Genomic DNA, 18,341 nt, shown 5'->3' with positions numbered 1-18,341 from the left:
TAGATCAGCAGTTTCTGAAATACTCAGACCAGCCCGTCTGGCACCAACAACCACGCCACGTTCAAAGTCACTTAAATCACCTTTCTTCCCTATTCTGATGCTCGGTCTGCACTTCAGCAAGTTTTCTTGACCACCTCTACATGCCTAAATGCATTGAGTTGCAGTCATGTGATTGGCTGATTAGCTATTTGTGTTGACAAGCAACTGAACAGGTGTACCTAATAAAGTGGCCGGTGAGTGTATTTACATGAAACAGCAGAAAAAGTTTATTGATCATCTATCACCTCCCCTGTGAACCATTCAGATTAAGTTTGTCTGCAGCTCCGGCCTCTTTGTAGACTCTGATTGGCCGGCAGCCACCATCTGTCACTTCTTTTCTTTTTTCTTGCCTCTTGGCTTCTGGCAGTTTGAGGAAACAAGTGCATAAAGCAGCCGAGTGTGTGCGGAGCAGCATCCACGCGCCTGGAGGAGCTTTCAGCATCTTTTTCTGATTTCCTCAAAAAAACTTCTGGAGGATAAAGAGAAGTTCGATCACTCGCTTCAGCATGGCTCTCATATTTGTTTCCCTTGTTCATGCTGTTCTGCTTATGGACATGGTTACAGTGAACCTGGTGGACTCGTTGAAGCAGGAGACATCAGACAGAGCAGAGAAGGACATGGTGGAAATAAACATGTTTAAAATGTATGAGAAGTTCAGCAAGGAGCCTCACAGACACAGAGAGGAGAACACGGTCAGGAGCTTCAGAGCAGCTTCAGGTAAGACTAAGTGTCTTCAGCTGTAACATCTCAGAGGAAGAAGAATGGCAATTCTCTTGAATCTGCCATGACGAATAGTTACATGTTCTTCTAGTGCTACCATATGGAGAACATTAATGAGTGAGATCTTCCTAGAAATACATTGTTTGGCATATTTTTGCTGCTGCTGTGAGAAAGTATATGTAAGATTTTGGCTTTAATTGACTTTATTTGAGCAAAATTTAACTTTTTTCTTAAACCACTTTACTAACTTCACTCCTTATATCCAGAAGTCTGTTGCCTCCAGAGTTTCTTCTGAAATGAAGGTGTTAGTAGTGGGTCTGTGCTGCATTAACAGCCTCTACTCTTCTGGGAAGGCTCTAGATGTTTAACACTGCTATAAGGATTTGATTGAGCATTAGTGAGGTCAGGTAGTGATGTTGGGTGGACAGTTCTGGATCATTAACTCATCCCAAAGGTATTGTAGCTCCATCACTCAAGAGAACAGAGTTCCACTGCTCCACAGTCTTTGTACCCCTGTAGCCAATGCTTAGCACTGGGCATGTAATGATAATAATAATAATAAACTTTCTAGACCACATTCTGGGCAGTTATCAGCTCAAAGCATTTTACAGGCAGGTGATTAAAAAGCAGAACTTAATTTAAAAGCTAAATTTGAATAGAATATGCGTTTTCAGATGTTTATTAAAAGTGAGCTCTGAGCTCGACTGTCTAAAAAAAGCTGAACTGATGCCATTCTTTGCATGATGAAGTGCCTCTTCAGATTTAAGGAGAATATTGCTGTTGTGTCTCCAAAATGGTAACTTTACAGGAGAAGGAAAAAACCTACTTTACTTTTAATGTAAGTCAATGGACCTTGACGTTTTTCCAAGTCATTTTGAGTTGTTTCTTTTGGTGCATTCATCATGAAATTTACACACAATGAAAAGAATGAGAGGATTTTTTTAATTATGTCAAAAACTGAAAAACGACAAAAATGGAGCTACAAGGTTCTCTTCTGTCAGCAGCAATATTTTGTTTATGCTCTCAGAAGTCTCACTGGGGTGGAACCCTCAAGGCTCCATTTCAGTCCCTTTAGTCAGGGAACATAACTGAACCATAATCCACTGAAATGATATGTTCTAAGCTGTACTGACTTCACACACCCCGTCTCGCCACTAGGCTTTTACTCTACTGTTCTGTTTTAAAACATTCGGTTATGAAAAGGAACATATATCAACTTTTCACCTGGAAAAACTGATTTAAGATTCACAGTCAGACCTTAAAACCACTGTAGAACCTTTGCGGGAACATTTACACTGTTTGTACCTTGATGAACGAAAAAGGTACCTGTGCAGAACGTTCATTACTAACAGTATATGGTTCTGTAAAGTGACACCAAAAAGGATACTTCTATTGTGACAATGTCAAGCTTAACAATACAACAATAGCACTTTTATGCTTTCTCCTGCAATCTGCTGAAGAACCATGTCAACAAGAAAATGCTTCTTTGAGCAGTCACGGTTCTATATAGACCCCTTATCTTTACTAAAGAACCATGTTTTTTAAGAGCGTACAGGGATTTTACAAGCTCTGTTGAAGTTCTGTGTCAGCAAGTAGCTGTAATCACTCATTAGGAGTGTCCCAATATGTAATAGGAAATAGTGTAACTCATAACTCAGGTCCAGAAGAGGATGGGTTTTCCTTTTCGAGTCTTGGTTCCTCCTCATGCTTTTAGAGTATCTCCTGCTGAGTCGATATTAAAGTAACTATGACAGCCTGTTAATTGTTACGTAAAAATCAAATATGACTCTTTTCAGTCTGTAAACCCACACAAACGTCCTTAGTGGACCTCATGGAACCAAATAAGACAAGAATTTGGAGTATTTGTTGTTTCGTTCATATTGGTCTATAGTTAAGGTTTCAAAAGAAAAGGTGATGTTGTGGCTTCATTTTCTTTTGAAATTCCTTTTCAGTGTCGTCCAACAACAAGGTCCTCTTCTATTTCAACCTGACCTCTATCCCAGAGTCAGAGGCGATTATGTCTGCAAGCCTGCACTTCCTCGACCAGCACATCCGTCAGCGGCCCTGGAGCTGCCGGCGACCCCGAGGACCCTCGTGCCGCTCCCACCACCTGCAGTCGTTGCCCCCTGTGCAGCTTATCCTTCGAGGAACTTCTGCTTCCATGTCTTTTTTGGGAAATGTCACACTACCCCCTCTCAGAAAAGGACCTTGGCAGATGATAGATGTGTCTTCAGTCGTCCAGCAGGCGTGCGCTCGAAGTGACCTCTTGGTTTCCGTGGAATTTTACTCTGGCGAAAGGCACCAGTGGCGGCACCCCAGTTTGCCGTACCTTCTCGTGTACGCCAATGACCTGGCCATAACCGAGCCCAATAGCATCGCCATGAGCTTGCAGAGGTACGGCCCTTATCCTGTGGCTGAAGGGAGAGGAACTAGACCACCGTTTGCCACTCCAATCTCCAGAATCAGAAGAAATGCAGAAGATTTACAGAATAACTTTCTTCCTGACATCCAGTATCACGATGTCAAACACAAGGACCTGTGGTACAGCACTTACTTTGCATTAAAGCCCAAAGCCTCACCCAAGAGCCACGGCCACGAGGTGAAAAACGAAGGGAGCACGTCTCAGGAGCTGAGTTTTGACGAGAGGACCATGAAGAAGGCTCGTCGCAAACAGTGGAGCGAGCCTCGAGTGTGTGCCAGACGTTACCTGAGGGTGGACTTTGCGGATATAGGCTGGAGTGAGTGGATACTGGCCCCAAAAGCATTCGATGCCTACTACTGCGCAGGAACATGTGGATTTCCCATGCCCAAGGTTAGAACATGAACTTAGCAGGCAAGCTTCAAAGGCTCAGGAGTGGATAATGGTTTCCTGGTATATGTGCAGACTGGGTTTCTGGGTGAATACAAATGTTTTTCCCACTGACAGCGTAACCTGAGCTTTATCCAGACATCCAGCCCATAACATCTGTCAGAAGTGGGGGAAATTTGGTGGGAATAAGTGGAAGCATGCATTCTTAAAGGGGAACGTTCTGAATTTCTGTGTAATGATATGGTGAAGATGTGAACAAAGTCTTTCCAAGAGGTTCGATATGAAATGGCTCATTCAAGAAGTCAGAGTTGTTCACAGTGGTAGTTTACAGAGTGGTTATATTGATGAAAGTTATTGTATAATATAAAATTGTTATAAATTCACTGCGTGATGTCTGAGACATTATTTTTCAATAGTTTTGAGAAGATTTTTGTTCTGAAGAGCATTTTTATAGTGGAGGGATACATGCAAGGTGCTCTTAGCCTAAGTAGTCCCAAAAAATGCTTATTATTTCAGATTTTCCACTATTTTCCCTCATCAACATTCCATATAAACTTAGAAGACTCGTGTAGGTTCACTGGTGGTTCTGGATGGTAAATAAAATGTCTATTTCTGTGCTATCGTCATGGTGACACCTGGTTCCCATCACCACCACTGTAAAGACATCTTAACCACCTCACACCAAACCCCTCTGAATCTCTCTGGTTACATCTGTTTGAAAAATAAAATGTATTCAAATAAAAGGTTTATAAAAGGTTTCAAAAATAAAGGTAATGTAGAACAGTCCTAAGGGACTTTCAGATGCACCACATTTTTGCTCTACATTGGAATTACTGTTAGAGCAAAACATATGGACCATCTCAATTTGAGAACCACTGTCACAGAGTTGTCCTTTAAAGAACCATTTTTTGTGTTAATGAGATGTGAGTGTGAAGAAACTTTGCTAAAGTTTGGGGAACTGTATGTTAAAGTCAGGACCAATTAGAAACCTGTAGTGTTAAAGTAATGAGATCATCACTGCTACACTCTTTAAAAACGTGACACAAAGTGTTCTAAAGAATCAACTTTGGTTCCCAGAGAGGTGTGTTTGGAAGGATTTGTGTGAGTGTGAAGAACATTTTTTAGGGCCCTAGAAGCCATAGAGGGTCTTTAACCTATAAAAAAGGTCCTCTGCACTCACATGTCTAAGTTACTGCATTGGTTCTCCAATAAAACATCTACTGAAAGGCTCTTTAGGGAAAAGTAGTTCTTCTAGGGCACAAAGAACCTGCTTTCAGACTCCTGGGATTTCTTTCAGAAAAAGTTTATATATATGTATATATATATGAAATTTACACACAGTGCAAAGAACAACAGACATTTTCAGATTATATCAAAAACGAAAAACGACAAAAATTTAGATACGAGGATTTGTTCCACCAACAGTAAGATATAGGGTACTATATATATATATATATATATATATATATATATATATATATATATATATATATATATATATAATCTGAAAATGTCTGTTGTTCTTTGCACTGTGTGTAAATTTCATATATATATATATATAGTACCCTATATCTTACTGTTGGTGGAACAAATCCTCGTATCTAAATTTTTGTCATTTTTCGTTTTTGATATAATCTGAAAATGTCTGTTGTTCTTTGCACTGTGTGTAAATTTCATGATGAACGGACCAAAAGAAAAGACCCAGAATTACTTGGAAAAAAATCTGGTTCTATTGACCTACATTATAAGTAAAGTAAGTTTTTTGCTTCTCCTGTAAAGTTTCACTTTTGAAGATACAAGGTTTTGTTCCAACAGCAGCGATATATATAATGAAATCATCTTATATCTACTGATATGGTGGCTATAGAATAGGTTGTTTCACTTCTTTTCAGTCATTATTACGTGTTTTGGATAAAGTTATTTAGAGAAATTGTCTCATTAAACTGGCAGATAATCTTGTTTCTTTCTTAAAATAAACACATTTATCTGCCAAAGTGTTGAGACCATTTCACTAGTTAAAAAGACTTAACGCAAGAGAATAATATCTGTCTATATCTATAATATCTATGAACAATCTCAGCATGACAAATATTAGATATACCCGCTGGATGAGGATAATTTCCCTTGCCAATATTCCATTTTCTGGACTATACGTTCTCTGTAAACAGTTATGTGACGCTTTGTCTCCATCTGTAGGTCGTCCATCCCTCCAATCATGCCACCATCCAGAGCATCGTAAGGGCTGTGGGGATCGTCCCCGGAGTTCCAGAGCCTTGCTGTGTCCCTGAGAAGATGAGCCCACTAGCCGTGCTGTTCCTGGACACCAGCAGGAACATGGTGCTGAAGGTCTACCCCAGCATGTCTGTGGACACCTGCGCCTGCCGATAAGGAAACAAGGACGAGGCAGAAAACAAACTCTTCAGGAGAAAATGGACAAGCCTGCCGGTGTGCTGACCACTTAAGGCAAGAAACGCTGTCCACTGCTCAGAAGTAACAACTTCAGACACACAGTTCAGTTACTGACCACACTCAAGACCTAAAACCTCAAAAACTATGACAAAAAAATCCAACGGATGCACATTTTGGTTTACCTTTGGAATTTATACAGTCACTTGTTATAATGAGTAGCAGTTCTTAACCATGTTCTAAGAAAAAAGCAGAATTTTTCTCGCCTTTGTTCTCTTGAGTGTGTGTAGATTCTGTTCTTACCTGAGAACAAACCCCACATAAGAGATCACTGGTCAGTCAGAGTCTTTGTCAAAACTGTAACACTTTATTTGAAGTGTCTACATAATACATTCATAACATCTTACATAAATGCTTCATAACATGTTCATAACATCTTACATAAACACTTCATAACATTCATAAAATCTTACATAAATGCTTTATAACCTGTTCATAGCACCTTACATAAACACTCCATAACATGTTCATAACATCTTACATAAACCCTTCATAAAATTAATTACATCTTGCAAAAACGCTTCATAACATGTCCATAGCATCTTACATAAGTGCTTCATAACATGTTCATAAAATCTTACATAAATGTTTCATAACACATTCATAAAATCTTACATAAATGATTCATAACCTGTTCATAGCACCTTACATAAACACTCCATAACATGTTCATAACATCTTACATAAACCCTTCATAAAATTAATTACATCTTGCAAAAACGCTTCATAACATGTCCATAGCATCTTACATAAGTGCTTCATAACATGTTCATAAAATCTTACATAAATGTTTCATAACACATTCATAAAATCTTACATAAATGATTCATAACCTGTTCATAGCACCTTACATAAACACTCCATAACATGTTCATAAAATCTTACATAAATGCTTCATAACCTGTTCATAGCACCTTACATAAACACTCCATAACATGTTCATAACATCTTACATAAACCCTTCATAAAATGAATAACATCTTGCATAAACGCTTTATAACATGTCCATAGCATCTTACATAAATGCTTCATAGCACGTCCATAACATCTTGCATAAACAATTCATAACATGTTCATTACATCTTACATAAATGCTTTATAACATTCATAACAATTTACATAAATGTTTCATAAAATGCTCATAACATCTTACATAAACACTTCATAATATGTTCATAACATCTTACATAAACACTTCATAACATGCTCATGAATGTTTAAAGCAACATTTATGAAGTATGCAGTTTTAGATTATATTAATATGGACTACTTTGTCATATTACTGACAGACCTTTTTAAAAATAACATTTTAATTAGAAAAATGAATCTGTTTTCAGTAAAATGCCTCATTTCTGGACAGTCAAAATAAAAATGACCTTACTTTACACCTTTCTTCCTAAAGTGAAACACTTTTCCTACACTTTCAACTTATTTTTAATTTGTGTTTTTTTTTAAGTATTTGTATTTTGCACATTTTTTCTTTATCTTTTTGGCTCTGTCTTCTTTAAAACTGTACTGTCTGTGCATTTGAGGAAAACACTATTTATCCTCTGCTTACCTCTCTTAGTTTAAATGCTGACACTGAAATTTTAACGTTTAATCAATATTTTAGTTTAATTTTATTTTTAGTGACATTCTTCTCCACTTACGGTATTGGAGAAGGCACAAGAGTCCACAGGAACGGGTGAGTATTATGGCGAGTAAAACTCCTTCATGCAATAAGCCCCACAGCCATGATAAGATTCAGTGGAATGATTGTTCATGGGGTATTTCATGGCGTATTTCTGGCGTATAGTAATTTACCATCTGTACAGTAAAGTGACATACAGAGAAAAAAATGCACAAGAAAATAAATAAACTAAACAAATCATGAAAAAGAAGTCAAAAGTATGCATGAAACAGGCCTCAGTGTCAAATAGCTTAATGACCAAAGGGGTAAAGAGAGGTCGTTTTTATTTTGCCTGTCCAGAAATGAGGCATTTTACTGAAAATAATACAGTTTTTCAAAATAAAAAGGGAGGATTTTTCATTTTGAAAAATGCCTCTCAGTAAAATGACATAGTAGTTCAGATGAATATTGTGTAAAACGTGTATACTTTATGAACATTCATTTTAAATTCATGAACATGTTATGAAGTGTTTATGTGCGATGTTATGAATGTGTTATGAAGTGTTTATGTCAGCTGTTATGAATGTGTTATGTAGTCACCGTTCAAGAAAAGTGGTACTGTGAAAAGTGGGATTTAAGAAAAAATGTTTTCTTAAGGACGGTTGGTGATTGAGGCCCAGTGACGCTCCGATGAGAAACATATCATGAAAAAATAATGAAAGCAGAGCCCCAACTTGTCTTCAAATATATATATATATATATATATATATATATATATATATATATATATATATTTGAAGACAAGTTGTGTGTATATATATGTAAGTCTATATATAATATATATAATATGTATAATATATATACACAGACTTACATATTATTACCAGTGGCTCTCTGTGCAGGACCCACTTTTGAATGCCTATGTTCTTTTTAAACAACTGCCACAAATGGTTCTTTTAGCGCTGAAACAGAACAACTACTTTTTTGAGGTTCTTTGACTCCAATAAGGTTCTTTACACTTCACACAAAGGCTTTTAAAGACTGAAGAGCCTCCATATAATGTGAAGCTACCTAAATTGGTACAGAACCTTTACACTCTCAGAAATAAAGGTACTAGCCTGCCTCTGGGTCAGTTCCCTTCTTATCACTGGGGTGGAACCCTCAAAGCTCCATCTCAGTCCCTTTAGTCAGGGAACATAACTGAACCATAATCCACTGAAATGATGTGTTCTAAGCTGTTCTGACGCCACACACCCCGCCTCGCCTCCAGGCTTTTATTCTACTGTTCTGTTTTAAAACATTCGGTTATGAAAATGTACAAATACCAACTTTTCACCTGCAGAAAACTGATTTAAGGTTCACAATCAGACCTTAAAACCACTGCTAGAGCTTTGAGGGAACATTTACACTGTTTGTACCTTGATGAAGGAAAAATGTACCTGCGCAGAACCTTTATTACACAGTTTGAAAGCCAGTTCTTCAGACTCACAGACCTCTTTTTTTGGTTCTAGGAAACCAAAAGTGGCATCAGTTTTTGAAAATGTCAGTTCCTGATTTGGGTTTTTAAAAACGGTTAAATGTTATAAATGTGAGAAAATGTAATTTAACCCTTTTATCTAACATTGGAAACAGTATTCAAATGAATATATGTGATATGTAAATGATCTAAATCTCTATAAGAGTTTTTATTTGGCTCAAAATAGAACTAAGGTGTCCTTACACTGTGCTTAACATGGTAGAACTCATCGAGGCACAAAGAGTCATATTTGCTTTCTAGTAATAAACATATTTGTTCAGAAGTATCTAGCGCATGAGTGTCATACAGCAATGCTGCCACCTAGTGGATCATCTATGAGGTTAGCAGGTTTGGTCAGCCAGTAGAGAAGACAAAGGAGAGACTACATTCTGTGGGTGTCTACTATAGAATGGATATTTAGATATTTCTGTATATTTTCAGATTTTACACTTTAAAATTAACATACTGTATTTATAATATTTGTTGGTTTTGGTACAACATTGCTTTTTGTGATAAAGATTTTTTTTTTGCAATAACTGTATTATTTCTCAGAGCACTGCTACACTGCTGCTGTCTGCAGTGCAGGGCTGCAACCTTCAAAGGTCGCATTTCTAGGCGTCATACTTCATAAGCACTTCAACAGAATGTGGAGAATCCTTGGAACGCATCCAAGTAATGCGTCTGTCTTTCAGCCAAATTCTGAGGATGCATTGATGCATCCTCCTCATCCCTGACTTTCCTCTGCTTTGCGGGCTACTATGATGAAGGAGCAGAGCCACTTTTTGCAGTTTTTGAATGCACACAATATGGATAGAAGTATTGGGACACACCTCATAATCACTGAATTCTTTTAGTCTCCTTGCCACAGGTGTATAAAATCAAGCCCCTAGCCATGCAGCCAGCCTTTACACACATTAGTTAAAGAATGGGTCTAAAGAGCCACTGAATTCCAGTGTGGTGCTGTAATAGATGCCACCAGTACAACAAGTCAGCAGCTATGTTTACATGCAAAGATTTTTGCCAATCCAATTGAATACAATCGGATTGCATATTCAGACTGAGGTGTTTATTCTCACTCTATTCAACAATCTGACGAAAATCTTTGTTTACATGCTCACTACAAGTAATCCGATGCAAAATGACGCATGCGCATGTGTGGAGCAGCACTTAGAGTAAACGTTACCATGACAGCGAGCATCATGTGAGTCCAGTCAGAGTGAGATGAGCAGCAGTGAGCAGTGCTTGTGTTTTTAACTGCTTTAAAATGATGTCAGACTCAGGAAAACGTCCTTCACATGTCCTTTTTAAAGACGGCTGAGAGGAAGACGTCATGCTCTGAAACACACAAGCTGGACTTCCGTCCCACCGCTGTCTTTTAAAGCTCAGAGAATTCTTCATCGCAACGCACATGCAGAACAGACTTAAACTTTCCGATAGGACAGTTTAAGACCTATATATATATACACAACCCCAATTCCAACGTTGCATAAAACATAACTAAAACCAGAATACAATGATTTGCAAATGCTTTTCAACCTATATTCAATTGAATACACTACGAAGACAAGATATTTAATGTTCAAACGGATAAACTTTATTGTTTTTTGCAAATATTCACTCACTGTGAATTTGATGCCTGCAACACGTCCCAAAGAAGTTGGGACAGGGGCAGCAAAAGACTGGGAAAGTTGAGGAATGCTCAAAAAAACACCTGTTTGGAACATTCCACAGGTGAACAGGTTTATTGGAAAAAGGTGAGTGTCATGACTGGGTATAAAGGGAGCATCCCTGAAAGGCTCGGTCGTTCACAAGCAAGGACAGGGCGAGGTTCACCACTTTGTGAACAACTGCGTGAGCAAATAGTCCAACAGTTTAAGAACGTTTCTCAACGTGCAATTCTCTCGGCCCAAGCTCATCTGAGATGGACTGATGCAAAGTAGAAAAGTGTCCTGTGGTCTGACGAGTCCACATTTCAAATTGTTTTTGGAAATCATGGACGTCGTGTCCTCTGAGCCAAAGAGGAAAAGGACTGTCTGGATTGTTATCAGCGCAAAGTTCAAAAGCCAGCATCTCTGATGTTATGGGGGTATGTTAGTGCCCATGACATGGGTAACTTGCACATCTGTGAAGGCACCATTAATGCTGAAAGGTACATACAGGTTTTGGAGCAACATATGCTGCCATCCAAGCAACATCTTTTTCAGGGACGTCACTACTTATTCCAGCAAGACGATGCCAAGCCACATTCTGCACGTTTTACAACAGCGTGGCTTCATAGTAAAAGTGTACGGGTACAAGACTGTCCTGCCTGCAGTCCAGACCTGTCTCCCATTGAAAATGTGTGCCGCATTATGAAGTGCAAAATACGGAATGTTGAACAACTGAAGTTGTACATCAAGCAAGAATGGGAAAGAATTCCACCTTCAAAGCTTCAACAATTAGTGTCCTCAGTTCCCAAACACTTATTGAGTGTTGTTAAAAGGAAAGGTGATGTAACACAGTAGTATACATACCCCTGTCCCGACTTCTTTGGAATGTGCTGCAGGCATCAAATTCAAAATGAGCGAAAATTTGCAAAAAACAATAAAGTTTATTCATTTGAACATTAAATATCTTGTCTTTGTAGTGTATTCAATTGAATATAGGTTGAAAAGGATTTGCAAATCATTGTATTTCAATGTTGTATTGTATTGTATTGTTTTTATTTCTGTTTTACGCAATGTCCCAACTTAATTGGAATTGGGGTTGTATATACATATATATATATATATATATACATATACAAGGTGGACCAACAGGGTAGGAGTGTGTCAGCCCAGCAGTGATACTGAGGTGTTTAAAAACTCCAGCACTGCTGTGTCTGATCCACTCAGAGCAGTGCAACACACACTAACACACCACCACCACCATGACATCAGTGTTACTGCAGTACTGAGACTGACCCACCACCCAAATAGTACCTGCTCTGTGAGGGTCCATGGGGGTCCTGACCACTGAAGAACGGGGTAACAAAGTATCAGAGAAACAGATGGACTACAGTCTGTAAATGTAGAACTACAAAGTGCACCTATATAGTAAGTGGAGCTGATAATATATATATATATATATATATATATATATATATATATATATATATATATATATATATATATATTGATATATATATATATTGATATATATATTGATATATATTATGCATATGTTCAATACAGTATATATTACATACATATCAATGTTCAATTCAATTCAATTATTATTATTCTAGTATTATTTAAATGTCACTGAGTAAAAGGTTTATTTTTATATATGATAATTATTAGGTTGATGTTTATTATGTTGCCTGATATTATAACATGTTATTTTCTAGAAAATTCTTGGACTTTCCTTAAGTCACTCTCTGACCAGATTTCCCTCCAGTCAAAATCTAATGAGTTGTTTGAGAGACAAACCAAAGTGACCGAGTACAGGCCAATGCCCTGAGACCCAGTCACCCAACATCAATCCAAGTGTTCACATCAATACAGACACGGATCAAATACGGATCAGTGTGTTCCTGAAACTTTGAGACTCTCAAATGATTCTTCATGTAAGGTGATTTTGTTTATTCTTCCAGTTTGACTGGAGAAATATCTCCAAATATGCAGCGGGACAAAGTGGGATCAAGGCAGGCAGTTTATAACTAACAGCCCAAAATTCTGACCCCACAGGGGGACAAACATTCTTGCATTTCCAGAGTCTCATTCGTTATCCCCCCAGCGTCGGCCAACTGTTTACATAAACTTCATTAACTGCAAGCCCCCTAATGATAACAAAGCTTGAAAAATAGCATCAATGGTCCAGATAAGAATAGCCAAGCTGCTATTTTGGCCGTCAGGAGCATGTGCTGTTTATTGTATGGAGTATGGGAGTGAACTCACAACTAAAGGCTTCCGTATTGGGAATCCCAACGTCAATGATTTTCTTTCAAAAGAGAACTAGGCGTAGAGTAAAACATAGCACAGTCACGTAATATTGCCCCAGGCCCTGTGACAATGGAGGGCTTTCGATATCTACTGCTCTACCTGAGCCTCAGCCTGGCTGGATCCTGTAAAGGAAAACCCGTAGAGCTCACTCAGACTCTGGAGCACGACCTGGAGGAAGAGGACATCCTGAATTCCAGGCTGGAGAAGTTTCTGGGGAGCATGAAGGAAGACTTCCTGAGGATGCTGAACCTGTCAGGGGTTCCTCAGGAGCAGAGGAGGATTCAGCCTCCTCCATTCATGATGGAACTCTATAACAAATATGCTACGGATAAGTCCTCCATCCCGCGCTCCGACGTCATCCGCAGTTTCCTTTTACAAGGTAAAGATCTTACCTGGTTTATTAGGTACCGCCACACTGCTTCCACTCTTATTGACTGTTCATCCTTTTGTCAGCCACTCTTTACGCTGTCTTTGGAAAGAGACTACCACAGGACCACCACTGGCTGGATAATTAGCCGATGAGTTCAATCAGGTATTAGATTAGGGAAAATTATGTAGAGCAGGCTTTCCTGATTACTATTAAGACGGGATTAGCTTTACATTACATTAATTCTGTTCTATAAAATAAACCGTAGAAATATTTCCAGGATATATTATCCCTATTCTATAAAACAAACCGTAGAATTATTTCCAGGATATATTATCCCTATTCTATAAAACAAACCGTAGAAATATTTCCAGGATATATTATTCCTGTTCCATAAAACAAACTGTAGGAATAATCCCAGGTTATATCAATGTTATGCTATGAAACAACCTGTAGAAATAATCCCATGTTATATTAATCCCATGATAGAAACTAAACCATAGAAATAAATCTAGATTATGTTAATCCCATGATACAAAACAAACAGTAGGAATAGTCCCAGGTTATATCAATTTTGTGCTATAAAGCAACCTGTAGAAATAATCCCATGTTATATTAATCCCATGCTAGAAACGAAACCATAGAAATAAATCTAGATTATGTTAATCCCATGCTACAAAACAAACAGTAGGAATACTTCCAGGTTATATTAAACCTGTGCTGTTAAAAAACACATAATTAATCTCAGATTATATTAATCCCATGCTATAAAATGATAGAAATCACCCCAGGTTATTTATTCCATGCAATAAACATCCTTTGAAAATAATATTAATTATATTAATGTTATATTAAATCTGAGTTATTAAACAAACCATAGAAATAATCCTAGGTTACATTAATCCTGTGCTATAATCTTGTGCTATAAAACAAACCATAGAAAAAATCTCAGGCTACATTAATCCAATGCAATAAAAAAAGCTGTAGAAAAAATCTCAGATATTATTATTCCCATGCTATAAGAAACACAGAAATAACCCCATGTTAAATGAAGCCTATGCATTAAAATAAACTGCAACAATAATCTCAGATTGTATTAATCCCATGCCATAACACAAACCACAGAAACAATCCCAGGTTATTTTAATCCAAAACAATAAAACACACAGTAATACTAATCTCAGGTTATATTAATCCCAGGCTATGAAAAAAAAACACAGAAATAAACCCAGGTTATATTAATCCTATGTTATAAAAACTCCCACATTAACTATGAAACAAACAGTACAATAATTCTAGGTCTTGTGCTAAAACACAAACAATAAAAATAATCCCAAGTTCTTTTAAACAAACAGTGCAAATAACTCCAGATTATGTTTATCATGCACTATAATCTACTGTTGGGTAAATCTTTTCACAGAATTGTTTGTTTGTACACACAAAACTGAAGCAATTGTCTGATTTCTCTGCAGATGTGACCCAATCAGCTACGAGCGAAAACAGGACCGCACACAGGCTACTGTTCAATGTTTCAGTCCCTCATTTCGAAGAGGTCACTTTGGTGCAGCTGCGACTCTTCAAGCTGTGGGAGAGAGGTCAACCGGCCTATGACGACACTTTCACTTCCATCAACGTTTATGATGTGGCACACAAGCAGAGCCAGGAGAACCTGTGCCTTCTGGACAGGAGAGACCTCAGTGACCCAGAGCCCAGTTGGGAGGCCTTTGACGTGACGAGCGCCGTCCACGGCTGGCTCGAATCGAGGTATGGTGTAGGTGAGCTAGAGGTTGAGGTGGAACGTCGGGGCTGCGGGTCGTTTAAAGGAGGCGGTTATAACATCAGCCTGAATTTGCAGGACAGCACCTCACCAGTTCTGATTGTCTTCTCGGACGACATTGAGAACAGGAAGAGGCAGGCCAAAAGCAAGGCCATAGAGATGATGAGTCATGAAGACGAGAGCTTTTTGCTGAAGGTGGACGCCTTGGAGGATTACGACGGCGAGGTCCACCTGGACCGCCGTCCCAGGAGGAGAAAGAGGCAGGCGCAGAGGAACTACTGCCGAAGAACCTCGCTGAGGGTGAACTTCAAGGACATCGGCTGGGACCAGTGGATCGTGGCGCCGCCTGAGTACGAAGCCTATGAATGCAAAGGGGTGTGCTCATTCCCCCTGACTAATGACGTGACCCCTTCCAAACATGCCATCATCCAAACTCTGATGCACCTGAGCAACCCGAAAAAAGCCAACAAAGCCTGCTGTGTTCCCACAAAGCTGGACCCTATAACGGTCATGTACCAGGACAATGGCGTCATCACCGTGCGGCACCTGTATGAGGAGATGAAAGTGGCTAAATGCGGCTGTAGATAATGACCAAATCATCACGTCTCCTTCTTAAAGGGTCACTCCAGTCTGGACGACAAGCCTGTTCAGCTTCTACAGTGGTGCAGAGTTGCCTCTAGAGGGAGTTTTTCCAGTTTAAAGACTAAGCCCCGCCTTTTGATGACGTATCCTGAAGGTGGGAGAAGTTTTGGCGGTGGACTGTTTTCATGTTTTTCCCCCTTGCTGGCTAATGCAGAGATAGCTAGAAGACTGACTACCACGTCTGTATTTATTACATATTTTATATATATATATATATATATATATATATATATATATATATATATATATATATATATATATATATATATATATATAATATTATGATTATTATTATTCTATTGTCAGAAATTTTATCCAGTAAAACTGTAATCATTGCTGATCATTTAGTTTATTTGCAAGTGTTATGCAAAAATGGTTAAAGATCAATATACACTCACACAGTCAGTTTAATAGGTGTTCAGTTGCTTGTTAACACAAATAGCTAATCAGCCAATTACATTTATGCATGTAGAGGTGGTCAAGACAAATTGCTGAAGTGCAGACCGAGCATCAGAATGGGGAAGAAAGGTGATTTAAGTGACTTTGAACGTGGCATGGTTGTTGGTACCAGACGGGCTGGTCTGAGTATTTCAGAAACTGCTGATCTGGGATTTTCACGCACACCATCTCAGAGAATGGTCAGAAAAAGAGAAAATATCCAGTGAGCAGCAGTTGTGTGGATAAAAATGCCTTGTTGATGTGAGAGGTCAGAGGAGAATGGGCAGACTGGTTGGAGATAGATAGGCAACAGTAACTCAAATAACCAACCAAAATCTCTGAGGAATGTTTCTACCACCTTAGTGAAAGTGTGCCGTGAAGAATTAAGGCAGTTCTTATGGCAAAAGAGTGTCCAACCTTTTGCTGGCAAGGTGTACCTAATAAAGTGGCCTGTGAGTGTAAGTTCAATATAAAAAATTGGAATTTGCTGTTTTTGTGATGTCACATCAACAAACTCATTCACACAAATTTCATTCACACAAGTTGGAAAATGGTCATTACAAAAAAATGTAACATATACACCCTTTAAAATAAGTAACATAATCTTATAATATTTACCCAACAGTCCCAAAATAATATATATTAGATATATTGAATAGATTTAAGATGATTTAACTTGCCAACGTATCTTTATTTATGATACAAATGAATTCTGTACTGTACTGAAGCAAATGAAGCTGCAAAGCACAGCATCCTGTAAAGTAAAATGATCTTAAATCTCATCAATACATCTAATATTTCTCATGTTGAGATTACTGTAACAGTATTATTTACTTATTTCTCTCTATATAAAGTCATTTTATCCAGTTATCTACACTGTATCTTTTTGCTTGTTCTGCCACTATAATGAGAAACTCATTTGCCAAGATGCCATTTTTTGCAGAATAAAAAGGACAAGATAACATTGTTAAACTATATAGTTTAGGTTGGACTTGCCCATTAACAAGTTTACTTATTTAATTGAAAGAAAGCATATTGGTTGTGTTGCACTGCATAATACTAAAGCAGACATTACCATACATTAAAATGATCCGAATGCTTGTACAAATCAAATAAATACAGCATCGTGATGTTATTCATTAGTCAACACTTAATTTCTCCTTTTTTACTGTAATTACACGGATGTTCCTCATGTAACATGTAAATTGGAAACATGACTTATGCCTTTCTGTATTTTATAATAGAATTATGTGGTTACATCACTGTTATATGCACTACAGGCCAAAGCATGGAAGTACGTTTGTCTGATAAAGTCAGTTTAACAACAGTTAACACTACACACCATGTTTATGACCCGTTTATGACTCCAGTTTAACCACAGCAACAGAATCAGGATCTGATTAGAGCTCCAAGAAAGCTGGTAGGAGAACCAGCGGGACCTCAACTCATTAAAGGAGAACTCCACCCACTTATCAAAATTCCTGCAGAATTCCACAGTTAAGATGTGAACAAATTTCACAGTGGTGGTAATAGGAACCAGACGTCGCCCTCTAAAAGCTCCTTACAAAAAGTTCCTACATGAAATGGTTATGAATTCACTGCCTGATGACTGAGATACTGTTTTGTGATAGTTTAGAGAACTTAAACTCCATTCATGGTGGAGGGATACATGCAGGGCGCTGTGTGGCAAAATAGTCCCCAAGGAAAATTGATTATTCCAGATTTTCCACTTTTTTCCTTCATCAACATTCCATATAAACTCAGAAGACTCGTGTAGGTTCTCTGGTGGTTCTGGATGGTAAATAAAATGTCTATATTTGTGTTGCAGTCATGGCGATGCCTGGTTCCTATCCCCACCACTGTAAAGACATCTGAACCATTTCACACCAAACCGCTCTGGATCTCTCTGTTTACACCTCACATGCTGGAATTTTGAAAAACTCTGCTTCAATAAATGTTGCTTCCAAACTTCCAAACACTTGGCCTGTTGTGTTTT

The 18,341-nt window shown here is 38.1% G+C and overlaps 2 protein-coding genes across 2 annotated transcripts; both read left to right on the top strand.

Moving 5' to 3' along the window:
* The first annotated feature begins 442 nt into the window (after positions 1–442).
* Positions 443–8,371, top strand: gdf10b (growth differentiation factor 10b). Its single transcript, XM_017714320.2, has 3 exons — positions 443–756; positions 2,712–3,571; positions 5,765–8,371. Exons 1-3 carry the CDS (start codon positions 546–548, stop codon positions 5,954–5,956), a joined length of 1,263 nt encoding a protein of 420 aa, XP_017569809.2. The 5' UTR covers positions 443–545; the 3' UTR covers positions 5,957–8,371.
* A 4,148-nt stretch (positions 8,372–12,519) lies between these two features.
* Positions 12,520–16,080, top strand: gdf2 (growth differentiation factor 2). The gene is made up of 2 exons (XM_017714319.2): positions 12,520–13,500; positions 14,961–16,080. Exons 1-2 carry the CDS (start codon positions 13,191–13,193, stop codon positions 15,851–15,853), a joined length of 1,203 nt encoding a protein of 400 aa, XP_017569808.2. The 5' UTR covers positions 12,520–13,190; the 3' UTR covers positions 15,854–16,080.
* Positions 16,081–18,341: the final 2,261 nt, after the last annotated feature.

This window comes from Pygocentrus nattereri, chromosome 13, assembly GCF_015220715.1.
Source record: "Pygocentrus nattereri isolate fPygNat1 chromosome 13, fPygNat1.pri, whole genome shotgun sequence".
NCBI classification, from domain to species: Eukaryota; Metazoa; Chordata; class Actinopteri; order Characiformes; family Serrasalmidae; genus Pygocentrus; species Pygocentrus nattereri.
Note: the sequence above shows the minus strand (reverse complement) of the source record. Positions and strands in the feature narration are given on the sequence as shown.

Excerpts from the sequence above, each read along its gene's own strand:
- gdf10b (XM_017714320.2), top strand. The coding sequence starts at position 546 with ATGGCTCTCATATTTGTTTCCCTTGTTCATGCTGTTCTGCTTATGGAC. Across the intron at positions 757-2,711 it reads GAGCTTCAGAGCAGCTTCAG|TGTCGTCCAACAACAAGGTC; the intron begins GTAAGACTAAGT and ends ATTCCTTTTCAG. Across the intron at positions 3,572-5,764 it reads GTGGATTTCCCATGCCCAAG|GTCGTCCATCCCTCCAATCA; the intron begins GTTAGAACATGA and ends CTCCATCTGTAG.
- gdf2 (XM_017714319.2), top strand. The coding sequence starts at position 13,191 with ATGGAGGGCTTTCGATATCTACTGCTCTACCTGAGCCTCAGCCTGGCT. Across the intron at positions 13,501-14,960 it reads CCGCAGTTTCCTTTTACAAG|ATGTGACCCAATCAGCTACG; the intron begins GTAAAGATCTTA and ends ATTTCTCTGCAG.